This window comes from Plectropomus leopardus, chromosome 16 (genome assembly GCF_026936395.1).
Source record: "Plectropomus leopardus strain MGB_pleo_1.0 chromosome 16, ASM2693639v1, whole genome shotgun sequence".
Lineage (NCBI taxonomy): Eukaryota > Metazoa > Chordata > Actinopteri > Perciformes > Serranidae > Plectropomus > Plectropomus leopardus.
In genome coordinates this window covers 25262827-25285617 of record NC_142191.1, presented here as the reverse complement: position 1 = coordinate 25285617, position 22791 = coordinate 25262827, and the positions used below count along the sequence as shown (strand labels likewise).

At 40.7% G+C, this 22791-nt stretch overlaps 1 protein-coding gene across 5 annotated transcripts in view; it reads right to left on the bottom strand.

The window, feature by feature from the left end:
* Nucleotides 1-2357: 2357 nt before the first annotated feature.
* hivep2a (HIVEP zinc finger 2a) overlaps nt 2358-22791 on the bottom strand; it is a 119323-nt gene continuing 98889 nt past the window's right edge. For all 5 annotated transcript variants that reach the window (XM_088089056.1, XM_042503671.2, XM_088089057.1 and 2 more), the window contains 8 exons: nt 20947-22738; nt 20625-20782; nt 14878-15053; nt 14057-14158; nt 9424-10285; nt 8250-8358; nt 7033-7146; nt 2358-5503 (listed from right to left, as the gene is read on the bottom strand). In XM_088089056.1, coding sequence (XP_087945182.1) covers nt 4763-5503; nt 7033-7146; nt 8250-8358; nt 9424-10285; nt 14057-14158; nt 14878-15053; nt 20625-20782; nt 20947-22738 — 4054 coding nt within the window. In that variant the 3' untranslated portion in view covers nt 2358-4762. The remainder of the gene's footprint in view (nt 5504-7032; nt 7147-8249; nt 8359-9423; nt 10286-14056; nt 14159-14877; nt 15054-20624; nt 20783-20946; nt 22739-22791) is intronic.

Below are 22791 nucleotides of genomic sequence, written 5' to 3'. Positions count from 1 at the left end.
TACATTTGTACACACATACACACGCTACAAAACAGCAACACACACAAGTCTCAGGGGAGACTTCCATATGCTCACAGCACTGAACCATGAAAACTACTCTCACACTCACACCTTACAAACTAGTGATGAAAGTGATTCCTCCAAACGCTAATCAGGACCAAAATAACTCGCTTGATCATCTTCTATCAAAGGCCACAGGACTCACCGACATGTGGACAGACTGACAGCATAAATGTAAGTTGACACCAACCCAGTTGTGTCAACAAAAAGAAAAAAAACACCACCAAAAAAGTAGACAGGTAGACATATGTGGGACATGGCTAATGACAGGGACTACATTAAAATTAGAAATAAGAGAAAGACAGAACGAGGGTGAAGACGGGATAAAGGGATGAATACAGTTGGAGTCATATGTGGTGAAGACTTATTAGCTGACCTCGTTCAAAGAGTATTTTCGAATAGATCGTCCGTGATGGGGGTTTGAATTAGAGCTGCTATGTCTACTGACACGTCTGTTACTGCAGTTAATTTATTCTGTCATTACCACTGCTGTTACTATTGACATTACTTTAAGGAATAGCGATTGACTTGAATCACAAAGAAACCCTGTAGGATGGATCCCATATTGTCTTAGTCTTTAGCAGAAATGCACGTCCAAAAATGGTCGTCAAGGTCCAACTGAAATCACAAGTCAGAGTTTTTGTCTGCTATTGATTGGACGACAAAATCATATTTGGAATATATCAAAAATGATAAGCGAGCCTTCAAATCTCTGTGGGATGGGTGTCGGATGTGTTTGATTGACAACTGAGTCAGCGGGGCACAAGGCAGAATATGAACAAATTTGAAAGAAATGCCAAGCGGTGTGAAGCGGTTCTGATGTGTGAAGATACAAACATGGTGGGAAATTGCTACTTTTTACAGCTTTTTCATCATTTATCCTATTTCCTCTGAAATTTTGCAATAGCCACTTTCCTCCACACTATAGTCTCACTTTTTTGTTGTTCAGGGGAAAGTTAAGGCAGCTATGCATGGATTCAACGGCTCTCTTAACGTAGTGTCCCTGATCCGTCTCCAGCTTTGGTTGGCTTCATAACTGGAACAGTGGCAGGTTGCAACCACAATGCATCTGTTTTGTTAACAAAAAATGCATCTGTGATAATAGCTTTAGATAGCTAACTAAAGTTTCAAAATGACAGTACATCTCTAAAATGAATGAATCTTACTGTGTGTTCAACTACTATTTCTGACTCAGGTAATATATAAATAGGCCTCTCGTGATAGTTATGTTATCAGCTCATCGTACATGTATGTACATGGCCTCAATCATTTTGCTGACCTTGATATTGCCTGTTGTGTTTACATGCACATTTGTTTACTTTGTCACCAACATTTTAGCCAACATAATGCCAGGATAAACATATAGATTTTCCAGATCATTTTAAATGTTACCTGGGCACGACAATTCTTTTTTTTTTTCCTTATGGTACCCACCAACTTGCTTGAATCGTCAATCAACAATTCAAAGAGGACACAGTGTAATGTTAGCTTAGCGGTAGCCTGCAGGACTTAGGAGTTAAAGAGTCACACTCCTGATAGTTACTGGCTCGCCTATCTCTTACAACTAGACAGAAATTTAGTTGTCTGTGGTTTTACCCTCCAACAACTCTGTCCTCCACTCTGAAATCAACCAACAAACCACCTGGGAGCCAAATGCAGCACACCTGTGACATTATGGAGGTGAATGTGCTTTGCTAAGATTGTCTATGAGTCACAAGAGGCATCACTTGGTTTTGTTTCTGTTGGCCAAACTTTTTTATGAAGTCTCAAACTGAGTCATTTTGGTGTACCCCTATAAAGGTAGACTAAAGGTAGATTTTCTCACATCATCTCAGCTCTGAATATTCTTATGAACTAAGAGTTTGAAAGGATGCATCATTATGCTATTTTATTGTCATAATATCAGTGGCATAAAATGGTCTCAAACCTGATAATGATATTGATTATCGGAATTATTTCGGGGGCAATATATTGTTCAACAGAAGTGATCATCATGACAGGCCTGTATATCACTACTATTTTGGCAACTGTTACAAGGCTACATTTGCTTTTTTTTTTTTTACAACTGCTACTGCTACCAGTACTTTCACAGCAACCATTACTGTCAGTAGTAAAAGTGTACTGTAATTGCTTTGCTTTTGCTATTAATATTAAAATCCCTATTAGTACTACTGTAGCACTGGGTTTACTTGGAAGAATATGGTGATGACATTTGTTTGAACTGTGTGCCTACACTGTATACTGTCATCACTAAAACACAATAAAAAATAGTGGAAAAAGGAGCGCAGACAAAAAAATGATTCTATTCATATTTATTTGAAAACAACAATCCATTTTTTTCCACTTCTACTGCGATTCCTTGTTGCAACTGGGGTCATACATGATATATGTATTAATTCCACAGAACACCATCACAAAAGTTACCCTTTTATATGCACGTTAACCTTTTTTTTTGTCCTTTTTTGTATTGTTGTCATTTCTATACAATGACTTGTGCTTTGATATCTTTGAAAGAGAGAAAGAGATTTTTTTTAAAGACATCATTGTCGTCATGATAAGTGTACATAACAGAGGGAGGATCGAAATAGAAAAAAGTCGTAAGAAGAGGATATACTGGTCGAATACACACTGATACAGAATACAGAGATACACACTCACATTGCAGCCTGCCCGACTCCACTCGAAACTGTCGAAAGAGAAAAGAGTTGTGTCACTGAAATTACCACAACCTCCAACTGCTCCCTTCTTCTCCTGATTTTAGGATTTTTAAGAACGCTTGTTGTTGCCTTGCAACAAATACACTCCCTGCTGGTGAGCAGAGTTTTGGCTAAATATTGCTTAGCTACAAAAGGGATGCCCGGTAGAGGAGGAAGGATCACAGAAGGGTCAAAAAAAGCAGTGCAGAAAGCCTCAATGTCACAACTGTAATATGTATTATTGTGATTTTTTTTTTTGAGACAGTTTTGGTGTACGGAGCGCAGAGCAGTTCTCCTAAACACATCAATTTCAATCAAAGTTTGCAAAAGAAGTGATCCGAGTGCTGGGACTTTCATAGCAGAGATCCGAAGAAATATAAGGTGCATTTGTCTGACAGTTTGATGTGTGCCATTAAATAAGAGTTTCTGGGGGTTGATTGCCGTGGCCACAATGTGCATCAATGCCAAAAAAATTGTGTGTGTGTTTGTGTTTTTAGGGGGGGTTGACTGAATATTTACATGGACTGGAATGTTTTTCCCCGTTCGAATAAAACTACTCATTCAAGCAAAGTTGTTTTTCAGAATGTGGAGCTACGGTGTAACATCAATATTCGTGTTGGGGAGGAGCGTGGGGAGTGTGTAAATGGAGAGGTGGCGGGTTAAAAACCAACGATTGAGCAGAATGCCACGGTGCAAGAAGGCATGTTCATTCACGTAATGCTGAGAGCAAGTCTGTGCATCGTAAAAATCAAAACAATAAGTAATACCACGGAAGTAAGTAAAAAACGAGAGAAATCACAACCAGGGACAGGCAAAGAGCAGCAGAGAAAATGTACAAGCAAACTACCATAACCTTAATGTGAATGTCATTCTAAATGTTAAGTGCAGATAGATAGATAGATAGATAGGTAGATAGATAGATAGATAGACAGGTTGATAGATTCTATATACCGTATGTATTCATATGCTGGGTAAATATTCTGGTAAATCTTACTTCTATGTGTATATACCTCCAAGTAGAGGGGGCTCACTTAGACGTATATAAATAGGTCTAACATATAAAGCCATATTACAGTGTACATATCCTCGCCCTAATGTAAGCGATAGCAAAAAACCCATGCTTTACATAGAAAAAGGCATCCACAACATTTAAGAAAAAATGTACAATTTATGAAACATGGTAACAATAATAAATAGTATTATATTGCTGCTGTACACAAAAAAAGCCATTTTTAAAATTTCACTCATATAAAAATATGTTTTAGTGCAACCATACGTAATAGTAATATCCATAACTTCACATCGCTTGTCGAGACTTTAAGGTGTCCAAAATTAAAAAAAAAAAAACAGGAGGTGGGGAAGGAAAAAAAGGGTTAAGGAGGAAAGGGGGTTGCATTTATTACAAAGCTGATACGCAAAACGTGATAGTATTGTATTTACATTTACCTTCCTGCTTTGTTTGCTTATAAGAATATAAGCAAAAAACAAACAATATAAGATTAAAGAAAAGGCACACACGTAGCTGTCATTTTTTTTTCTTTCTTTCTTTTTTTTTGACGTACCGTTTAACCAGAGTCTTATTTTTTCTTTGAGCAGATTTTGGTCGGGCTCGTGTTGGTGGGAGTTACCGTACATGTGTAACCGTATGCAGATCCCCTTTAAAGTCTTTAAATAAGAACGTTTCTGAGAGCAGGCCCTGGTTATAACAGGCATGCTCCACACGAACATTAAAACTGCAGAAGTCCATTTGCGTTTAAAGTCTTTTTTTGACAAGAGCTGTTTTTCTTTGTATGCATTGTATTTGTATGTGTGTGTGTGTGTGTGTGTGTGTGTGAGAGAGAGAGAGAGAGAAAGTGTGTGTGTATCAGCTGAAGTAGAAGAATATGTGTGTAAGTGTGCAAAAGTCATTTTTTCTCTCTCTGTTGCACTTCATCCCTTCCTATTATCCAAAAACAAAACAAAAAAATGAAATCCATTGTTTCTCCTCCTCTTCTTCTTCTGCAGTCCTACGACACGTCTTTGCTTCTTTTTGTGCTTTCTGCCTCCCTGTCTCTCTCCAGCTTGAGAGGTTTGGACGCCGTTGGAGGTTGGAGGGTTTCAGATGCGGGGCTGGGAGGGTGAGGGGAGGAGGAGGAAGAGGAGGGAGAGGGGGCAGAGGAGTGGGGGGAGGCGGGGATTGACGTGTGCAGAGGCCTGAGCTCCTGGCCGCTAAAGTGCTGAATCCCGGGACCTTGTGGGGTAGATGGTGAAGCGTGAGGAGATGGCGGCGACATGGAGATGGATGGCGAGCGCTGTTGGGAGTCATGAGACAACGTAGAAGGAGAGGGAGAGGAGGAAGAAGAAGCTCTGGCTCCATCTTTCCCTCTATCCCCTCTGACTCCTCCTCCTCCTCTCTCGGCGAGCTCCTCCGAGTCAATGCAGAGCGAGGCGATGGCCTTGGTGCAGGTCTGGATGCTCTCCTCCTGCTCCTGCCTCCCTCCTCCTCCTTCCCTCTCCTGCGATGAGGGGTGAGGTGAAGTCGACTGCCTCAGTCTCTCGCCTCCTCGTACTCCCTTCTCGGTGAAGGAGGTGAAATGAGGGGAGGTGGCCTCGCTGGTGTTGGAGTCCTCTGATGTGCTTTTCTGCAGCACAAAGCGGGATGCAACTTGCTGCGCCCCCTGCTGGCCTAGAGGGGCGGTGACGGACGTGGGGACGGAGTGTACCATCTGGATCCCACCAATGGGGATCATTGGGAACGGCGAACGCACCTGAAAAAAATATGTATATTTGAGTCGGATGTAAAGTGAGTCTGATATTTTTCTTTTTGTCAACAAATTCCATTAAAAGACCAAAACCAACACTGGATAATTAAACTATTTAAACAAATCAGTGAGCCACACTGTTGCACTGGGTGTCATGTTCCTTCATTATCATAAATACACACAGTGTGTTTTTGATTCAGTCCCACATACACTGTCCTGCTGCCCCAAATATTCACAAGACAACCAAATGTGGATTAATCTGCTGCTGAAAACAGTCCTCAACAAAATGTGCTATTTCCCCTATTTGTTTGATAGAAACTATGACCAGGAGGCGGTTGCACCAACTGGTCTCAACTAAGACTGGTCCTAACTGCTGAGTCAGTCTTTGTAAAGACCACTCTTCAGGCTGGACTTTAGGTTAGCTGCACCAACCAAACCTATGCCTAGTCTTAACTTCACCTGGTCTTAGTGATTCGAGGTTCGATGACCAGCGACTACGGCCGTTACATATACATTAAAATACAGCCGCTGTCTTGCTAATGCAAAGCTAATCATTTATCATTTGTGGCAAGGTTATTATGGATGATCAGAGCAAAAGAAGAGCAAATTTCACAGACATCGAGATATGAAGATTAATACAGTTGTTTAGGATCGACATGTCTGTTTGATTGATAGTAGCCGCCGTGTGCTGCTCTAGTAGTAAAGTGAAAGGAGAGAGACACTAAACACATTTGTTTTATAACTCATGGATGGACAGTGCGCTGTTAGCAGTGGCATTAAAAAGTAAAGATGAAACATGCTGAGCAGCGAATTAGTTTGCTATCGAGCTTGATAACGGACATTAGCGGTGCACTTTTCACTGGTGAACATTTGTTTGGTCACTTAGCGTGAGTTTCTGTTCAGCTGTTGTGGCTCTTGTGCTGTGTATCAGACATCTGAAACAGCTGAGACTTTGGCCGTACTCCTGCCCCTGTCTGCGCGTAAGATTCACGCCTGGTCTTAGCAAGGAGAGGGCTTAAGCCCTGTTGATGCAACCGGTATAATTTGCGGTGATAGAATTTATTTTGTTCCAACAGTTTTGCAGTTTTTTTAATAGTGCAATCAATAATAAATAATAATGTATATTTTTTAGCATATCCTTTATGTATTTACAAAGTGCTTTACAGAAAATAATCTAAAGGCATGTTTCATGCCCGCGACACACCGCATGTTTGAGTAATGTGTGTGACGGCTGAACTGCTGCATGCTTTCTGTGTTCACACAGGCAGTGTGAATTTATGGAGCCGTGTAAGTCACTGCATTGTCAACAACATGATCATGATTTTACAGTAAAAAGTTTTTAATAACAACCGAACAAATCCTGCTGAAAGAAACTTTGATTTTTTTTTTTTTTTTTACAAATTAACTTAAAATAAATGTACAAAAAACATAAACATATTAATCTAATTATATAAAATAAACTATTTCCAAGAAACAAAATGCAAAAAATTAAAATAAGATATATAAGAAAAACATATACAAAAAAAATCAAATACCTGGAGCTGAGAGTGGAGAGGAAGGTGGCTGAACAGGACTTGGTGAGGTGGGCTGGACTGGTTACCGCGACTACTGCCCTGGTCCCGTTCCCCTGGCGAGCCCAGGCAATGATCCTGGGAACACAAGCGGAGATGAACATGAAAACACGTCGTTGTCTTTTTTAAATGGTTTTCCTTCCTCTTTTTTCTTTTCTTTTTTTTTTTTTTAGACATTTTAATATCATGTCATGGCACAAACCCACAAATACACACACCCCCTGGACGGCACCAACTACAATAAACACACATAAGGCTTTGCAATGGAAAGCAAATATTCTGAACCAACATAAATTAATAAGCCCTGATGAAAAGTGCACAGACAGAAATGTGTACTTGTCTTGGAGGCAGGTGTTGGTAAGAAAAACAAACACAAATTGTGAAGACTCAGGCAAACGTCTTGTTCCTGAATAATGGTTGTTAAAACATTAATCTATCATTTGGAGAGTGGTCGGTTATCAAAGGCGAGCCGGCCTCTCTCTGCCTCACGCTTTGTTTAAGTGGGACCAGCAGGAGAAGCCAGAGTTTGAAGCAGGGCTCTTAAGAAGAAAAACAGCCGTGTTATTAACCACACCAACGCCGGCCAAGATCCCATTACCACCAAAACCCAGCAGCCCTATCTTCAATCATCCCTCTCTCTAACACACTCAGTCTATCTGACTCGCTCTTTATTCCCTCATCCTCTCTGAATGTTTCTGCTCCGTCTGCCAGGTGCTTTTTCTCCTCTGCTTTCTCTTCTTTCTGTCCTTTCCCCACATTTCAGCTTCAGGTTCACCACACCGGACCGCAGAAAGTTTAGTAAATCACAGTAAAGCACCTAAACGTTGAGCATAAAATATATAAAGTGGAGGGATAACAGTGAAGTCCATCCCTGCTAACGCAGACACTCAAGTTCTCATCCAAACACGTTAAACTTCATAAGCAAAATGCAAAACAGTAGCAAGTGAGTAGTGAAGTCTTTCTGAAATGCAAAAATATATTTATGTCATGCTGCCACTTGGGTGAGCCAAAGTGCAGAGCTGCCTTGTATCACTTTTAATATGTTAAAATCCACAAAACATGATCCACAAAGAGAAAAGTTGGCTACTCCATCATAGAAAAAAGATGATTTAAATAAAGAATAAAATAACTTATTCAGACTTGACTACAAGTCTCGTATTTGGAAATTTTAAGGCTTTTACCGTCTCCATCTCTGCGCTGGTTCTGCGACGTCCAAGAGGGCCGAGCTCTGCCTGACCCAGCACCCCGGCCTGGTGACCTGGCCTGATGCCTCGCAATCCACTCTGCTGGCTGGTAGTCACACAAGAAAGCAGAAATATCACATTAAATCTTCATGCAATATTTAATTTAATGGCATATGCTATTATCGGTAAAAGTCCCATATGGCAGATTTTGTTTATTAAATGTAATGCTGCACCTTTTCCTTTGAAATATGCTATTGATGTTAATTCTATGTCTGAGTTTTGTTTTAACAATTTTACCTGATGTAGTGTACCTGAGTGTAGGTACACTACAGAGCCCATTTAAATAATGTCGGCCTGTGATAATCATTGAAGCCTTGACTTCTTAAGGGCATTATTCTTGTTAATGATAACTCTGCAAACCACTCAAGCTGCCCTTAAAGTTCACATCCATGTCTGGGGATGTTTCATGCACATCTTCCCCCCGGCGGCACAGAAGATCTATACAATCAGCTCAGTTTCAAAGTGTGGCACTAAAGATTAGTGTCACCAATTCAGCATTTGACCAAATGTCTCCCCCTCTGTTCTTGAGAGCTGATGTTGACTAGCGGCCAGAAAAGCGTTTTTCTAGAACATTATGATGCCAGTGTGAAGTTGTACTTTGACATTTTGGACATAGACTGCAAGCATTTCAGCATTATATTCTAATAGACATTTGCATGAAATTTCTTCATATTTAGCATACGAATTCTTGAGTTATGGCCAAAAACATGTTTTATAGGTCTAAGTGACCTTGACCTTTGACCACCAAAATCTAATCAGTTCAAAGTGAACTCTAAGTGAATGTCAGTGACACATTTGAAAAAAATTCCTCAAGGTGTTCTTGAGATTTAGCGGGACAAACAAGGTTACAGGGACCTATGACCACCAAATTCCAATCAGTTCACCCTTGATACAAAGTGGATGTTTGTGCAAAATTTGAAGAAGTTCCCTCAAGGCATTCTTGCGGTATCATGCTCATGAGAATGGGACATGCTGACGGACAACCCAAGGACATAGTGCCTCTGGCTTCGGCTTTCACCAGCACAGAGGAATAAAAACGAGTACTCCAAAAAACTTTTCTGGATTTTGCAACAGACATTATGAAGCCTCAGCCAGCCGCTCCTTCACTCACCTTTGGTGGTGGAGGTGTTGGTGGAGCCCTCGGCGAGGAGAAACAGGCCGGATCATCGCCCTGTGGCGGCCTCTTGGTGAAAGATCACGCTTGTAGTCTCTTCCTCCGGGAGAAGTGGGCCGCGAGAGAGGGGAGAGCAGCGAGAAGTGTCCCCTCCTGGGGGAGAGATCTCGCCTGTAACCTCCTGCTGCCCCCAGGTCCCTCTTGGGGGAGATGTGACGCAGAGGAGAGATGTCCCGCCGGGGTGAGAGGTGTCCTGCACGGGGCGAGAGGTCGCGACGTGGGGAGAGGTATCGACGGGCTGAAGGTGAGGAGGATGGGGAGATGGGCGACGAGCAGCCGGAGTGGTCCAGCCCGGGTGAGGACAGGCGGGAGGAGGGTGAGGAGAGATCTGGGGAGGGGACGGGGAGGTCTTCATCTATGGAGGAGGAGGGTGGAGCCAGCAGCCTGCTGCCTAGCGCCCTCTGCAGGCCTCTGTGGTACTCTGTCTGGCTGTGGTCGCTGGGCGGAGCCTGCGGTGTGATCTGGATGCTCGGCACAGTGGTGAAGTAGCCAAACAGCGGAGGCTTGTTGGTGTTGCCCAGGAGGTCCGACGCTGAGTGGTGAGAAAGGTGAGGAGCGGGGTGGGAGGAGGCCACAGCTGTGATTGACATGGAGGGCAGGGAGTAAGGCTGCGGGCTAGTCGAGCGCGAACGGGTCTTAGGAGTGGAGTCGCCATCATAGTCATCCTCTTCGTCATCGTCATCATCCACCTCATCGCCATCTTCCTCGCCGCCATCTGAGTCATCAGCGTCTGAGAACTGGTGCTCCGCCATGGCGCCTCGGGACATCTTTTCCGACCTCTGGCCTTCCTCGCCGGCATCTATAAGAGGAGGAGGAGGAGGAGGAAGAAAAGTTGATGCAGGAGGAGAAAATGAAAAATAAGAGAAAGATGAGAAAAAGCAAAAGAAAAAGACAAAGACAAGGAGAAAACAAAAATGTGGAAGAGGAAAAGGAAGAGGAAAGTAAAAAAAAGTCGTAGAAGAGTAAAAAGTGAATGTGAGGGGAGTGGCAGAAAAAAAGCAAAAGCAAAAAAGCAAATGAGGAAGTAAAGATGGGAAAAGTAAAAAGTTGAGGAAGGGGGGAAGAGCAAGAAGAGAAAAAGAAAGTAAAAGAAAAAAGGAAGTACAGGAAGAAGAGCAGAAAAAGATGATAATGGAGGAATCAAGAGCAGAAATAGAAGAAAGGGAACGGCAGGTGCAGAAGAAGAACAAAAGGAAATTGAGGAGGAAGACAGAAAGTAGAGGAAGTGAAAGAAGAGGAAAAGGAAGACAAAGCAGGGGAAGTAGAAGAAACGATCACCAAACAAAAGATAGAAAAGATAAGGGGAGAGAGAGAAAAAGTTTGTATTAAAATGTGGCTACAAAAAGAGCTTCGACTGAAACCACATTCCCACCAGCTCAAACCAATAAAATATAAAACACAATAAAACAAAGTTATGTGAGATGCTTTGGTTTTTCTGCAGGGTGGACTCCAGCCAAATGTTGGCAAGGTCTCATTGTACAGTAGCTTCAGAGTTACTGTTGGCAGGTAACCAACCATCACTTTGGGTCTGACTTTATTATAAAATGTTGCTGATTGGCTGATAAAACGAAAAATGGGATTTTGGGGAATGAGAAAGTAGGTTTGTTATTGCAACTTTTGTAATAAAGAGTCAAAGTTGATGAAGTTCCACAAAAATCCTGAGCTGTTCTGAGTTCTTCAGAAAGTTTCATCTAGCCAGAAGTCAAAATCATAGAAATACAAAATATTTTGTATATTTTCTCTACTTTTTTTTTTTTGTTCCATCAGTTTTATTTGCTTCTCCTGGACATCCTCCAGCGTAGAGAAGCAGACACCATTTGGAGTTAATAAATTGTATTTCGCCAACTGCTATGAGCGGAAATCAGATCCACTAACACTAGACTACTTTTCCAGTTAGTCTCATATATACAACTGTTTTTTTCACAAACCACAAATGTTTGTCTAAACGACTCTGACTGACTTTCTGAAGCTCTCTCTTTCCACAAAACCCTGCATGTGTCCCAATTAACTGCCAAGCCAACACGCATGCACGCGCGCATGCACACACACACACACACACACACACACACACACACACACACACACACACACACACACACACACACACACACACACACACAAACAAACACACTTAGTCCAGCAATTAAGTTTATATCAGTGTCACTATAGATCATCTACATTATTAAACAACCAGTTCAGGCTGAGCAATATATCGATATTATAACAATATCGTTATATATTACTGGATATTGTCCTAGATTTTGGATATTGTAACATCATAAGTTTCCTCTTCTGCTGGTTTTAAAGGCTGTATTACAGAAAAGAGATGTAATTTTCTGAAGTTACCAGACTGTTCTAGCTATAATATTATTTGCCTTTACCTACTTAAATCCACATTATTTAGGATTATTTATCAAAAATCTCATTGTGTTTGGTGAAAGCACCAATAGTCAACCCTACAATATCACCGCTATGTTGATACTGAGGTGTGGTAAAAGTATTACTTGAGAAATTTGATTCCTCCATATCGACCAGCCCTTAAACCAGTAATATAAAAATATATTTATGGTAAACTAATATATCTATGCCAGTAAATAAACTTACAAGTCTAAGTTAAACCCTTAACTGACAGACTGATGATTAAGTCCATGCAAATTCACGTTGTTTGAGAAAACTTTGCGTGAACCAACAGGAATGTATTTGACATTTTTGTGGTGATCCCCACTTTCCGACAACGTTTAATTTAAAATGATGTACAAGACATTGAGTATATTTCTCTCTCTAAAAATGTAGCGTCTTGAGCTTGTATGTAACTAACTGTGCTAAAATGCAAAGTTACAGTTTCATAAATATCATGTTTATGTGATGAGAGTGGTAAATCAGACGGGTAAAACATTATAACATGTATACAAGATATTTATTCATACATTTAAAAAAAAAGTGTTATTCTTTTACTTTCATTTTACTTTCATCCATTTACTTGTGTTCACTAGTTGCATTTTTGATTGGGACTGAAGGTCAGTTCATCGGCAAAGTAAATGCTAAGTTTCTAAATTCAGCTTACTAACTAAAAGCTTATGTTAATGGCCACACATAATACTATTACTGGTAAATGATGGTATCCTGTTCTCATTCGCAGTTTGTCAAGTACTGACACTGACAAAAACATGATGCTTTGGGTTCCCCTCCAGTGACAGTTTTACATAGAGAGCACACAGGCAAGGTGTGTCAATTTATGCTCATTACATGCACTTGTTCATGTCTTACATGTCTTTTCAAAATAAGCTTCAGTTTTCAGAGTAAATGCACAGTTTTTGCCTGTTAAATGCGAACACCTTTTCAAATAAACTTAGAAACGTCAGTTAAAAAAACAGGTTTTATTTCCTTAGGTTTAGCACGCGGTTTGGTGTAAATAAAAACATAATGGTTTACTAGCATAATGCATAACTATCAGAGGAAGCTACACATACTAGCACACTACGTTATTATGAAAATAACTCGACTGACTTCTGGTTTCACACTGGACACTAACAGTGGGCCTCTGTGTCTGTTTGACCCATTTAAAACATCTTCCTCCCACCCTACAGTATTCAGACTTTCTCTCTCTTTATGCCTGCTGTGTCTTATGCGGCCGCTGCAGGGTGCCATCGTTTTCTGATGCCAAGGGTCACTGAGCAAACATCTGTTTATAACGATTGATATTGGGTATTACGGCAGTTAGAAGTTATTCTTGTCAGATAACAGCTAATGACGAGACACATTTCATTCAGTAATAAGAAAGTTCAGTCTTAATACATGATTGACAGTGTGCTGTTGTTACCTTGTACTAACAAAGACTGACAGGAAAACGGAGAAGTTGTTGCTAATGGTAAATAAAGATTAGAAAACTAATCTCACTAATTCCAGCTTTATTATCGAGTCATCAAAAGATTAACGAGACACCGAAACCCACTCATCTGTTTAGAAACCATCCCAGCCTCGAGAGACAGCAGATGAGAATTTATCATTGGTGAATATTTCATGGTCAAATCACATTCATCCCTCTCAGCCCACAACAGCTTCCACAGTTAATAATTATCAGATTATTTATATCATATCAGATGATTAATGGGATGTCGGGCTTCTCTGCTTAAACTTATGAACTCAGTCAGAGGCGATGAAGAGCAAACATTTGTTGCTTTTAATGAATAACTGCTCAAAAATGAAATTGTGGTTTTAAAATTGTTCATGGAAATATTATAATAATCTAATAAGAGACTCCAAACAAACAGTGGAGAGATGTTTTTTTTGTTTTGTTTTGTTTTTTAAGCAGCTTGTGTGTCGAGTGTGGTTGTCTGACATGAGCCCTGGCTGTCAGGATGAGCTCTGCTTTCCATTACACTAATTGTCCCTGTACAACCGCACAGAGCCAAAGACACTGCAGGCAGCACTCGGCAAGACAGCAGGATATCCTCGCAGATTCTGGAGTTTGTGTGTGTGTCTGTGTGTGTGTCTGTGTGTGTGTGTGTGTGTGTGTGTGTGTGCGTGTGTATGTGTGTGTGTCTGTTTTAGTCGCTTGTGAGTTCCTTACCTCCTTCTTCCGCCTCAGTGTCCTCAACAGAAGACATGGAGACTCCCAGCTCCAGACACTTTTTCATATGAGCCTTAGACTTCATGTGTTTCGTCAGGTTTCCTACAAAACACACAGACACACACACAAACACACACAGCATTTAATGACCCCTCGACTACGTCTTACTGGAAACCAGAGCTTGTTTGGCTGTGACAAAGACACAGGGCGAAATGGAAATTGAAGTGATGGAAGAAAAGGCGAGACCACAAAATTACCATTTACAAATTATATATAATTTATAAATAATGTAATTTAATGACAAAATTACTCAACCTGGTCTGAGCTCTTGGTTGAATGCTAAGTCAGATACATCTAGGGGGGAGTTTAAGGTTTGAAAATCTATCAGGCAGATAATGGCTTTTTATTAAAGATCGGATGTCAGCGAGTCAGCATCTTCAAACCCATATATGAAGGAGGTTCCTGTCTGACCACAGCTACAGAAAAAAAGCCTCTCTGCATGTTTTATTCATCTATTCAACCACTTCGTTCTTTGTTTTAGGATTTCTTCAGTTAGAGCCTTCGTGAGTTTTACTACTAAAAGAAGCTGCAAACACCCCAAAATATATGATTAGTCTTGTGTTTAAAGGGAAGTTTTTCTACTCTGGTGACGAGCAAATTTATTAGATGACAATGAAACATCCTCTATGTAGAAATCCATACTTCTAAATGTGACTGTAGTGAGAAAATAAAGTTCCCAGGCTTTGAAAAATCCACTCAAACCCCACACTTCAGATTCATAAGCTAACAACATGAAATGACGTGGTAAAAAATAAGCCTACCTTTTGTCTTGAAGGCGAAGTTGCAGAACTTGCAGACGTACGGCCGGACGTCGGTGTGCGTTCGGATGTGTTTCTTTAGCATACTCGGTTTCTTACAGCGGATGCCACATTCCTCGCAGATGTATTTTCCTCGACCCCGACCACGGACATAAACATAGTCCTCATTGGATTTGTACCTGTAAGAAAGAGTAAGTAACAGTACTGTATGGTGACGCTTTTCATTTTTCTTTGTTTTTTCTTTCTGCAAAATAAAAAATGAAATGTTTTATAATACAATTTCATATGTTTCCTTCAAGATGAGTGATAAAAAGCAAAAAAAAGCAGCTAAGACACAATATAGTATATCCACAAGTATAATCATCAGCTCTGGTTGCTAAAAAAGAGAGGAAAAAATGGTATAAAAAATATATGCAGTATGTATTCCTTTCTTTGTGGTATCTCCTGTTGACCCTCATAGACTCTTTCTTTTGCTCGCTCCCACACAGAAGTCAGAGGTCAGGGCTGGCAGCTCTGCAGCTGATTCATTGTGATGCTATAGGACACCAAGCTTTGCTGACGCTGAGGTTCTGCTTGAATAAAATCAAGGTTTCTCTGCTCAAATGCAGTTCCAAGTATCAGAGAGAGAGAAAGGCCTGAAAGGGCTCGGAGAGTGTGACCTCTATATGGATGCCACACGAGTAGTCTGACAATCTCTGAGAAGCGGAAAAGTGGGAGAAGAGGATAAAGGAACTGCTCTGTACAAAAGCTTCATCATCTCCTGAAACACTCATGTGGCGTATGATGCAGCTACATATTATAACAACTCCTACCATCTCTATGCTGATGACACACAGCTCTACTTCACAGTGTCACCACAAGACAAGAAGGATTTCTGACTTAACAAGATACAGAAAAACTTGTTCATGCCTTTATTTGCTTGACTATTGCAAGCAAATTTTGGTCACAAATTTAATAATGTTAGTGAGCACTCCTTTTCTAAGACAATCCATCCACCTGACAGGTGTGTTGAATAAAGCAGCATCATCACTACACAGGTGTGCTTTGGAAAGCTTACAGTAAAAGGCTCTCTAAAATGTGCAGTTTCATCTTTAAAAATAATTTATAAGGTTATTAATATATATCCTCTAATTACGTTAATATTTTATGTTTAAAAAAATTGATCAGGATATCTTAAAGTTGTTTCTTAAAGAATTATGACCAGTATGTGTGCTGAGAGGGACATTTTACAGTTGACAAATAAACTGGCTGGTGCTCCGAGAAAGATGTATACTCAAATATGTCTTTTGACATTTCTATAAGACAATTTCCTTGTTACTTGTCAGTGGATACATATTTGTCCACAGATAATTACAAAAGATAAGCCTCAGGCTCATATTGTAGGACAAATTATGTTAACAGGATGAATTTTATATATCAGAAAACAGGCAATATGTTTGACTTTCAGTATTATATCTTTTTTTTTCCTCCAGATTTTAACCTTTTTTTCCCTGAACTACTGGATACATTTACCCGCACAGGCCTCTAAAAATAATTCAAATGAAACAGTGGTAAAAAATCCCTCTTTAGTTGACCTGATCATAACCACCACACACATGTAGCAGAGATGTCTTTGTTTACAAGATTAGAAGCTAAAATTAGAAACAATGCAGTATTCCTCCTTTGGATTGTTCATTGTCTTTAAACTGGTTCTTTTTTCTAAAAAAAAAAAGAAAGACGATAACCACAGTCCTCCCTCCAGTCCCACTTATACTTTTACAAGACAAAAAAAACCCCATCACTGTCAGACATGATTTTCTATCCCAAAAGAGGTTTCGAGTGAAACAGCGGACACTTGGCAGCAGGATCAGTGGATGTCTGCATGAGTCTGTCTGTCATGAAGAGAAATTACCACCAACCACCAGTCGAATGCTGGTAAATTTAGTCTGTCTTTGCTCTGCTGCAGAAGAATCACTTTTTTTTTTTTTTTAATGCGAAAAAAAAAGTTATTTTCTTTGTGGTGAAATAGTGAAAGCGGCTGGTGAGCTGTGCAGTTTCCTGTCCTGTCTGCAGCAGCTGGAGGAGTAGGTAATGGGTAGTTCAGGGCCTCATGTGTTAAAGAAGGTCAAATATCAGGTACATCAAACGATCCGTCTGCATCAGCGAGGGGAAATTTGTCTTTCAACTGCACCGCCGAGTGGGAAATACCACTGAACGCTTGTCTGAGTTCAAGACGTTTACACAGCTGCTGCCAGTTATGAAAATGAATTATGCTGATTATTTTGTTTTATTCTATTTTATTCACAGCACACGGTAAGATCATAAAACAGATTCTCTTTCAAAATTACTAAAACTTTCAAGGGAGACACGGAAAAGTAATGGATTTCTTTTCTCTGCCAAAACTTGCAAATTGTGGATTTCTTTTCATCCAGAAAATTTAGATCCTTTTCTTGTTTTTTTTTTACCACTTATTACTTGAATGCATACTGTTTATGTAAGCGCATGTGTGTAAATGTGTGTTCCTTTGCCTGTTTGCCCCATTTGTATGCTTTTATCCACTTATTGCTTCTAAAGTGTCCTTTGGGGACAAGAGTGAATTACTTCACTGTCTGCTGCATTTAATAACTCCCTGCACGCGTGTGTGTGTGTGTGTGTGTGTGTGTGTGTGAGGTCATTTGCATGTTTGTGTGTGTCTGCGCCGTCTGTTCCATTCAGTAACCTTGGTCTTATTGGCTCCACTGTAAGACTATGAAACATTGTGATACTGTAGGAATGCCTCAGAGGTTTCTAGCTTTCCCTCACTTATGATTTTTATTTGACGATTTAATGTACATTACCTGTGCTCTCTATGTGTAAAATAAACTTCATGTGACTTAAATAATATGATATTGAAAAATAAATGATATCCTTGGTTTCATTTCTATCAATCAAAACCTTTTAAAATTCTGTTTGATGATCAAAAACCAAATTCATCTTGGCCACATAACAGACCTCTACAAGTAAGACCAGATATAGTTTGAAATTTTAAGCTATGTGCCTAAGCAAGTGGACATGTCCCAAATATCCGGACTTTCCCCCAGGACTTTCCCACAGAGATGCTTGTCTGGAACAGCGTGAACCTTCAGTGAACTTTATGTCATTTTTATGTACTCACCATCTTTCTTTTTTCCTAAACCCAACCATAGTAACTTGTTGCCTAAACCTGACCTCCGTTACATCACTTAATTAACTTTACATTAAGAACGTAACGCCATTCATGGGGTGCTAAATTGTATTATATGAATTGTTTTATGAAGATATGTTGGTGCCTGACTTTCAGTGGCAATAGCAATTTACAGCTTATATATAAACCTGTCTTTCTACAAATCTCTTAAAAAATTAGCAATATGATCAAAACTGTTTAAACAAATATATAAGAAAAGATGAGAACAGATCTGAGCAAACATTTGAAGCCAGCTTTTGGTACTGGATACTCGGTTCTACAGACACTGTTTCAGCAGGTGCAAAAAAGCCCAACCTAAAACTTATCACTTTTGCTGGGAGCTGGCTCAGAGAAAAGCAGTAGGTGGTGCTAGTTAAAAGAGCACCAGTCAAAGCTCTGGGAGAAAGCAATGGGAAAAAATGGATGTATAAAAACAGAGAGCACACTGAACAACTAAAATAGTGTTTATCAACTAATACTATAGCTATTAAATGCATTGTGTCTTTTCAAAAAACACTTCTGTTTTCACAGAAAATGTACACGTTCTGCTACTTAGATGCATAGTTTTTTTTGTTTTTTTTTTTTCAAAATAAACGTACACCTGGAATGATTTAAAAGAAAACATCTTGGTTTGGCTCAACATTCATATGGGAAGCAAACAATGGGCTTTTCTTTACGGGTTCAGAATGAGAACGGGCTGATGGAAACACACCTCTTGCATTTTGAATCTTTGCAACCTAATTTGCACCTGATATTGAATACTTGGGAACCCAAATGCAAACATGTTGTATGTTCAAAAAAGCTCTCTATCCTTGCACAGAATTTAAAGTTTTTAATTAATGAAATTGTCCTCATCAGTCAAAAGAGTAACAAAAGTTTAAATGTTTCTATATCAGTTTGAGGCCACATATTGCAGCTGTGGTACTGAGACTTCAGCCATGCTCTCACGATTGAATAATAAAACTTAAAAATAATGAATACTATACTATTATGAGTGAGATATTTGTTACAAAATACATATAAAAGAAATCTAATAAAATATATAAAGTTCTCTTAATACCATAAACAGAATAAATAAATACTGCAGTGGCTGATGTTTAGAAAAACAGTGCGAAAAAGCCTTTAAAATACAACTAATGAGGGACAGATCCCACTTCACACCAGTCTATAAAAGTGAGAGAGGGAATTATGAAAGCTGACGTCCAATTACAGCGATGCAGCTCAAGTCGTTAGCCTGTGATGGGTTTACCAGGCTCTGGCTCTTGGCCTGACTCTCACAGGCACAAATTAAGCCCAAAGAATAGATTGTAAAAGGGTAAGTCTTTTTTTTTTTTAATACCTAAGAAGATTTTCCGATTAATCGTGCTGAAACAAATGTCCTCATAGTTCATACAAAGGTCATCAGTGTTCATTTTTGTTGAATTTTGAGCTGTAAAAAAGGATAAAAAAGTAATCAGACAGTTCAGCATTTTGTGAGTCTGAGACTCTGGTTGTTGTGAGCACAGAGCAGCTGCTGTACATTCAGTCTGTGATACTCATATTGGGTGATGCTCATATTGTTCCTAAATCTCAGTTGAAAATAAAAAGGTGGCCAGACTTCTGACATCTCAGCTCTGGAGCTTTTCACCTGAGAATCTGAGGCTTGCAGATTCAGTTAAACAACTTCTAAAACTTGTAATTTCCTAGTTTTATTTTTTGTTTTGCTTCTTGAATCATTATTTTTCTTATTTTTACGGTTACTTACATTTTAGTTTTCTTTTAGAGGCTAAATCTTATCTAAAGCACCTTGTAATGTTGTTGTGAAAAGCTGCGGATAACATTGTTTGTGTAATTGATGATAGTACAAATAAGAAAGAGCAAAAATGTCTTGCAACACTGAGATTGCAATAACATTCAGACAAAACTTTAATCAGTAGGTTGACTGATTGATTCTTGACTCTGAAAAGCAACATAATGATTTCAAATCAGGCTTCTCGTCCTCTCAGTTTCAGCTGGTAATGTTAGATCCAAATTGTTGTCAAAACTGAACCAATTATACCTCAACAAATGTGCTGCGCTCCAGATGCCACTGAAACTCCTTTGAGATATTGTGCACAGAAACCAAACTGAAATGAAAACATTTTCGAGCCATTGATAATTAAGGTGTAGGGGTTGTGTCTGGGAAAACACTGACACAGTCATACCAAAAATAAACCTATTTATAAAGATGAATGTTGTGCTTGCCTGTCTTTATAGCTTTTACCTTTAAATATTGATTTTTAAGTGCCGTTAGCATTTGAATTATTTAGCAGACAATTCAAATTCCAGTCAAAGAAAAATAAATAGACACATAGATTTTCTTTAATTGACATTCAATCTGCTCTCTGCCCCTTACCCCACTGGTTTCCAAGGAAGGATGATACAAACTCTTAAATATGTGAGGTGTGATCATGCAGCAGCAGGAACCACAGTTAAATTCTTTAAAAGGCAAATGTCCTATTGCTCGCTCAGATTTCATTTTGGCAAAAGTACCATCAAAAATTCCTACTGGACCAACGTTATTGGACTGGTGTGTATTTATAGGACCTACCCGCCTTCGAAGATCTTGATGCGGGTCGGTTCAGCGGCGGGCTGTTTGACCGAGACCTCCTTCTCTACCTGCTCTTCCTTCGAACGGTCCCATGACACCACTCCCTTCATCTTCCTCCCGAAATTACTGACATCGACTGGCATCAGCTCTGGTTTCAACTTCAGAGACAATAGCATAAGAAAGCATGAATTAACTTTTTTCAGTTCCTGGACTTGTGTTTCACTCTGTTTGCACCCATGCACGCACACTTAAATGTCATTTTCTGCATATGTTTGCATGTTTTTAAACTTCTATATTTTACACCATAGATTACTGGGCATACCTGATCAAACCTCAGCTTCCAGGCCACAGATGACACCAGCTTCCCAGAGCTGGGTGGCGACATGGCAGCAGTTGAGTACATCCTATCAGTGTTTCTCCTCTGTTTGGACCTCAGCAGGGCCAGTGCAGCCTTGGTGCTGAGGTTCAGCGGATTGGGGTTGTATGAGCTAACACACCATGAGTTGTAGACAGAGCTGTGCGAGGCAGTTTGGGTGCTGTTGGGTTTGGTGTAGTTCAAGAAACACCAGCTGACTCTACTCATAGTGCGCAGGCTTGGGAATTGGAAAAACTGCTGGACGTCAGCCACATCCGTGAGTAGCAGAGTCTGGCCCACTGCTCCGGATAATCCTGCGCTTTGGTTGGCAGCTAGCTGTACCAGCATGCTGACAGGGATTTTACTGGGTGTAGGCTGATTTGTGTTGTCAGTGTCCTCTGTGTCATTGGAGGACACCATGGACTGTGGGCTGGAGCTGGGCTCTGGGACTGAGTCGTCAACATCGAGCTCCTCTGGGGAGTCCCGACCACCTGAAACTGGGGAACGATCTGTGACAATCTGGAGAGGAGGAGTGAAGCTCTCTGCTCGGGGAACATCGGGGAGGTGCGGAGCAGAGGAACGGACGGGAATGGCAATCTTAGTGGCAACAGGGAAGTCACCAAATGGAGGAGAAGAAGACATCCTTTCAGACTCATCATTGGAGTCTTCACTCTTCAGACGAGCTCGCTGACCTCTGCTCTGCCCCTTCTCAGGCTTGCTGCTGCTTCCAGTTCCACTTAGCTCCACTGCACTCATCTCCTTAACAATCTGTCCATACATCCTCTCCTCCTTCACTCTTTTCTGCTGCTTGGTCTCGATAAAGAGCTCCAGAGAGCTGGCGGGGGACAGCATGCGCTTACTGCCTCCGATGCTAGATCCTGAGGCGTCTGTGGTGGATATGGTGCCTGACGTTAGTGACAGTGGGATCCCCGTGTTTAGGCGTTGCTCTGGTAGTGAATCTGAAACCTTCCAGGGTGGAAAACGCAGTGCTGCACCATCAGTTTGTCCAAGGAAGTGTGATAAGTTGAAACCAGTCCCACTTATGCCTCCTCCAATTCCTCCAGGTGGTTTGCTGACACCCGCAGCACCAACTGAAGGGGACACGTTGCTGTTATCGGCACCGCTTGGCCTGGCTAAGCCTAACCCTTGCGGCCCGCTGCCATGGTTAGCTATAAGCTGGCTAACACTGGTGTACATAACACTACCATATGATGGCACATGGGTCTGGATCCGCACAGGAACCAGCATACCTGGCAGAGAGGCTTGGGAGCCCAGGTTCTGAGTGGCAAAGACGGGTTGGACCTGCTGCAGGAGCATGGAGGCAGTGGTGGAACTGGGCAAGGAGTGCTTGGAGGAGAGAGAAGCAAAGTTTTGCTGTTGTTGCTGGGAAAGGGGAGAGGTGCGAGATGAGAAAGAGGCGGGGTACATCTGAGAGCTTGGATTTTCTGATTTTCCATCATGTGGCTGCTGATTATGGATTTGCTGCAGGGAGTGGAGCGGTTGTTGTTTGTGGAGTGGGTGTCCAGGCATGGAGCCTGGTGATCTAATGTGGAGTTTTTGGAGTTGTTGCTGGGCCTGGAGGGTCAGCTGCTGTCTCGGTGTCTGACTGGCCTCCTGACTCCAGAACAGACCTGGCTGCTGGTAGGAAATGAAGGGAGGACCACTCGGATACTGGATTACATCCTTATTCATGACCTCATGACCTGGATATTCTCCCTCAGATGAAGAGCCCTGGGCCTGCAGGCGGTGCTGATGAGACCTGGAGAAAGGGTTAAATACTCTTATATTTAAACAAATTCTATTTTATAATTA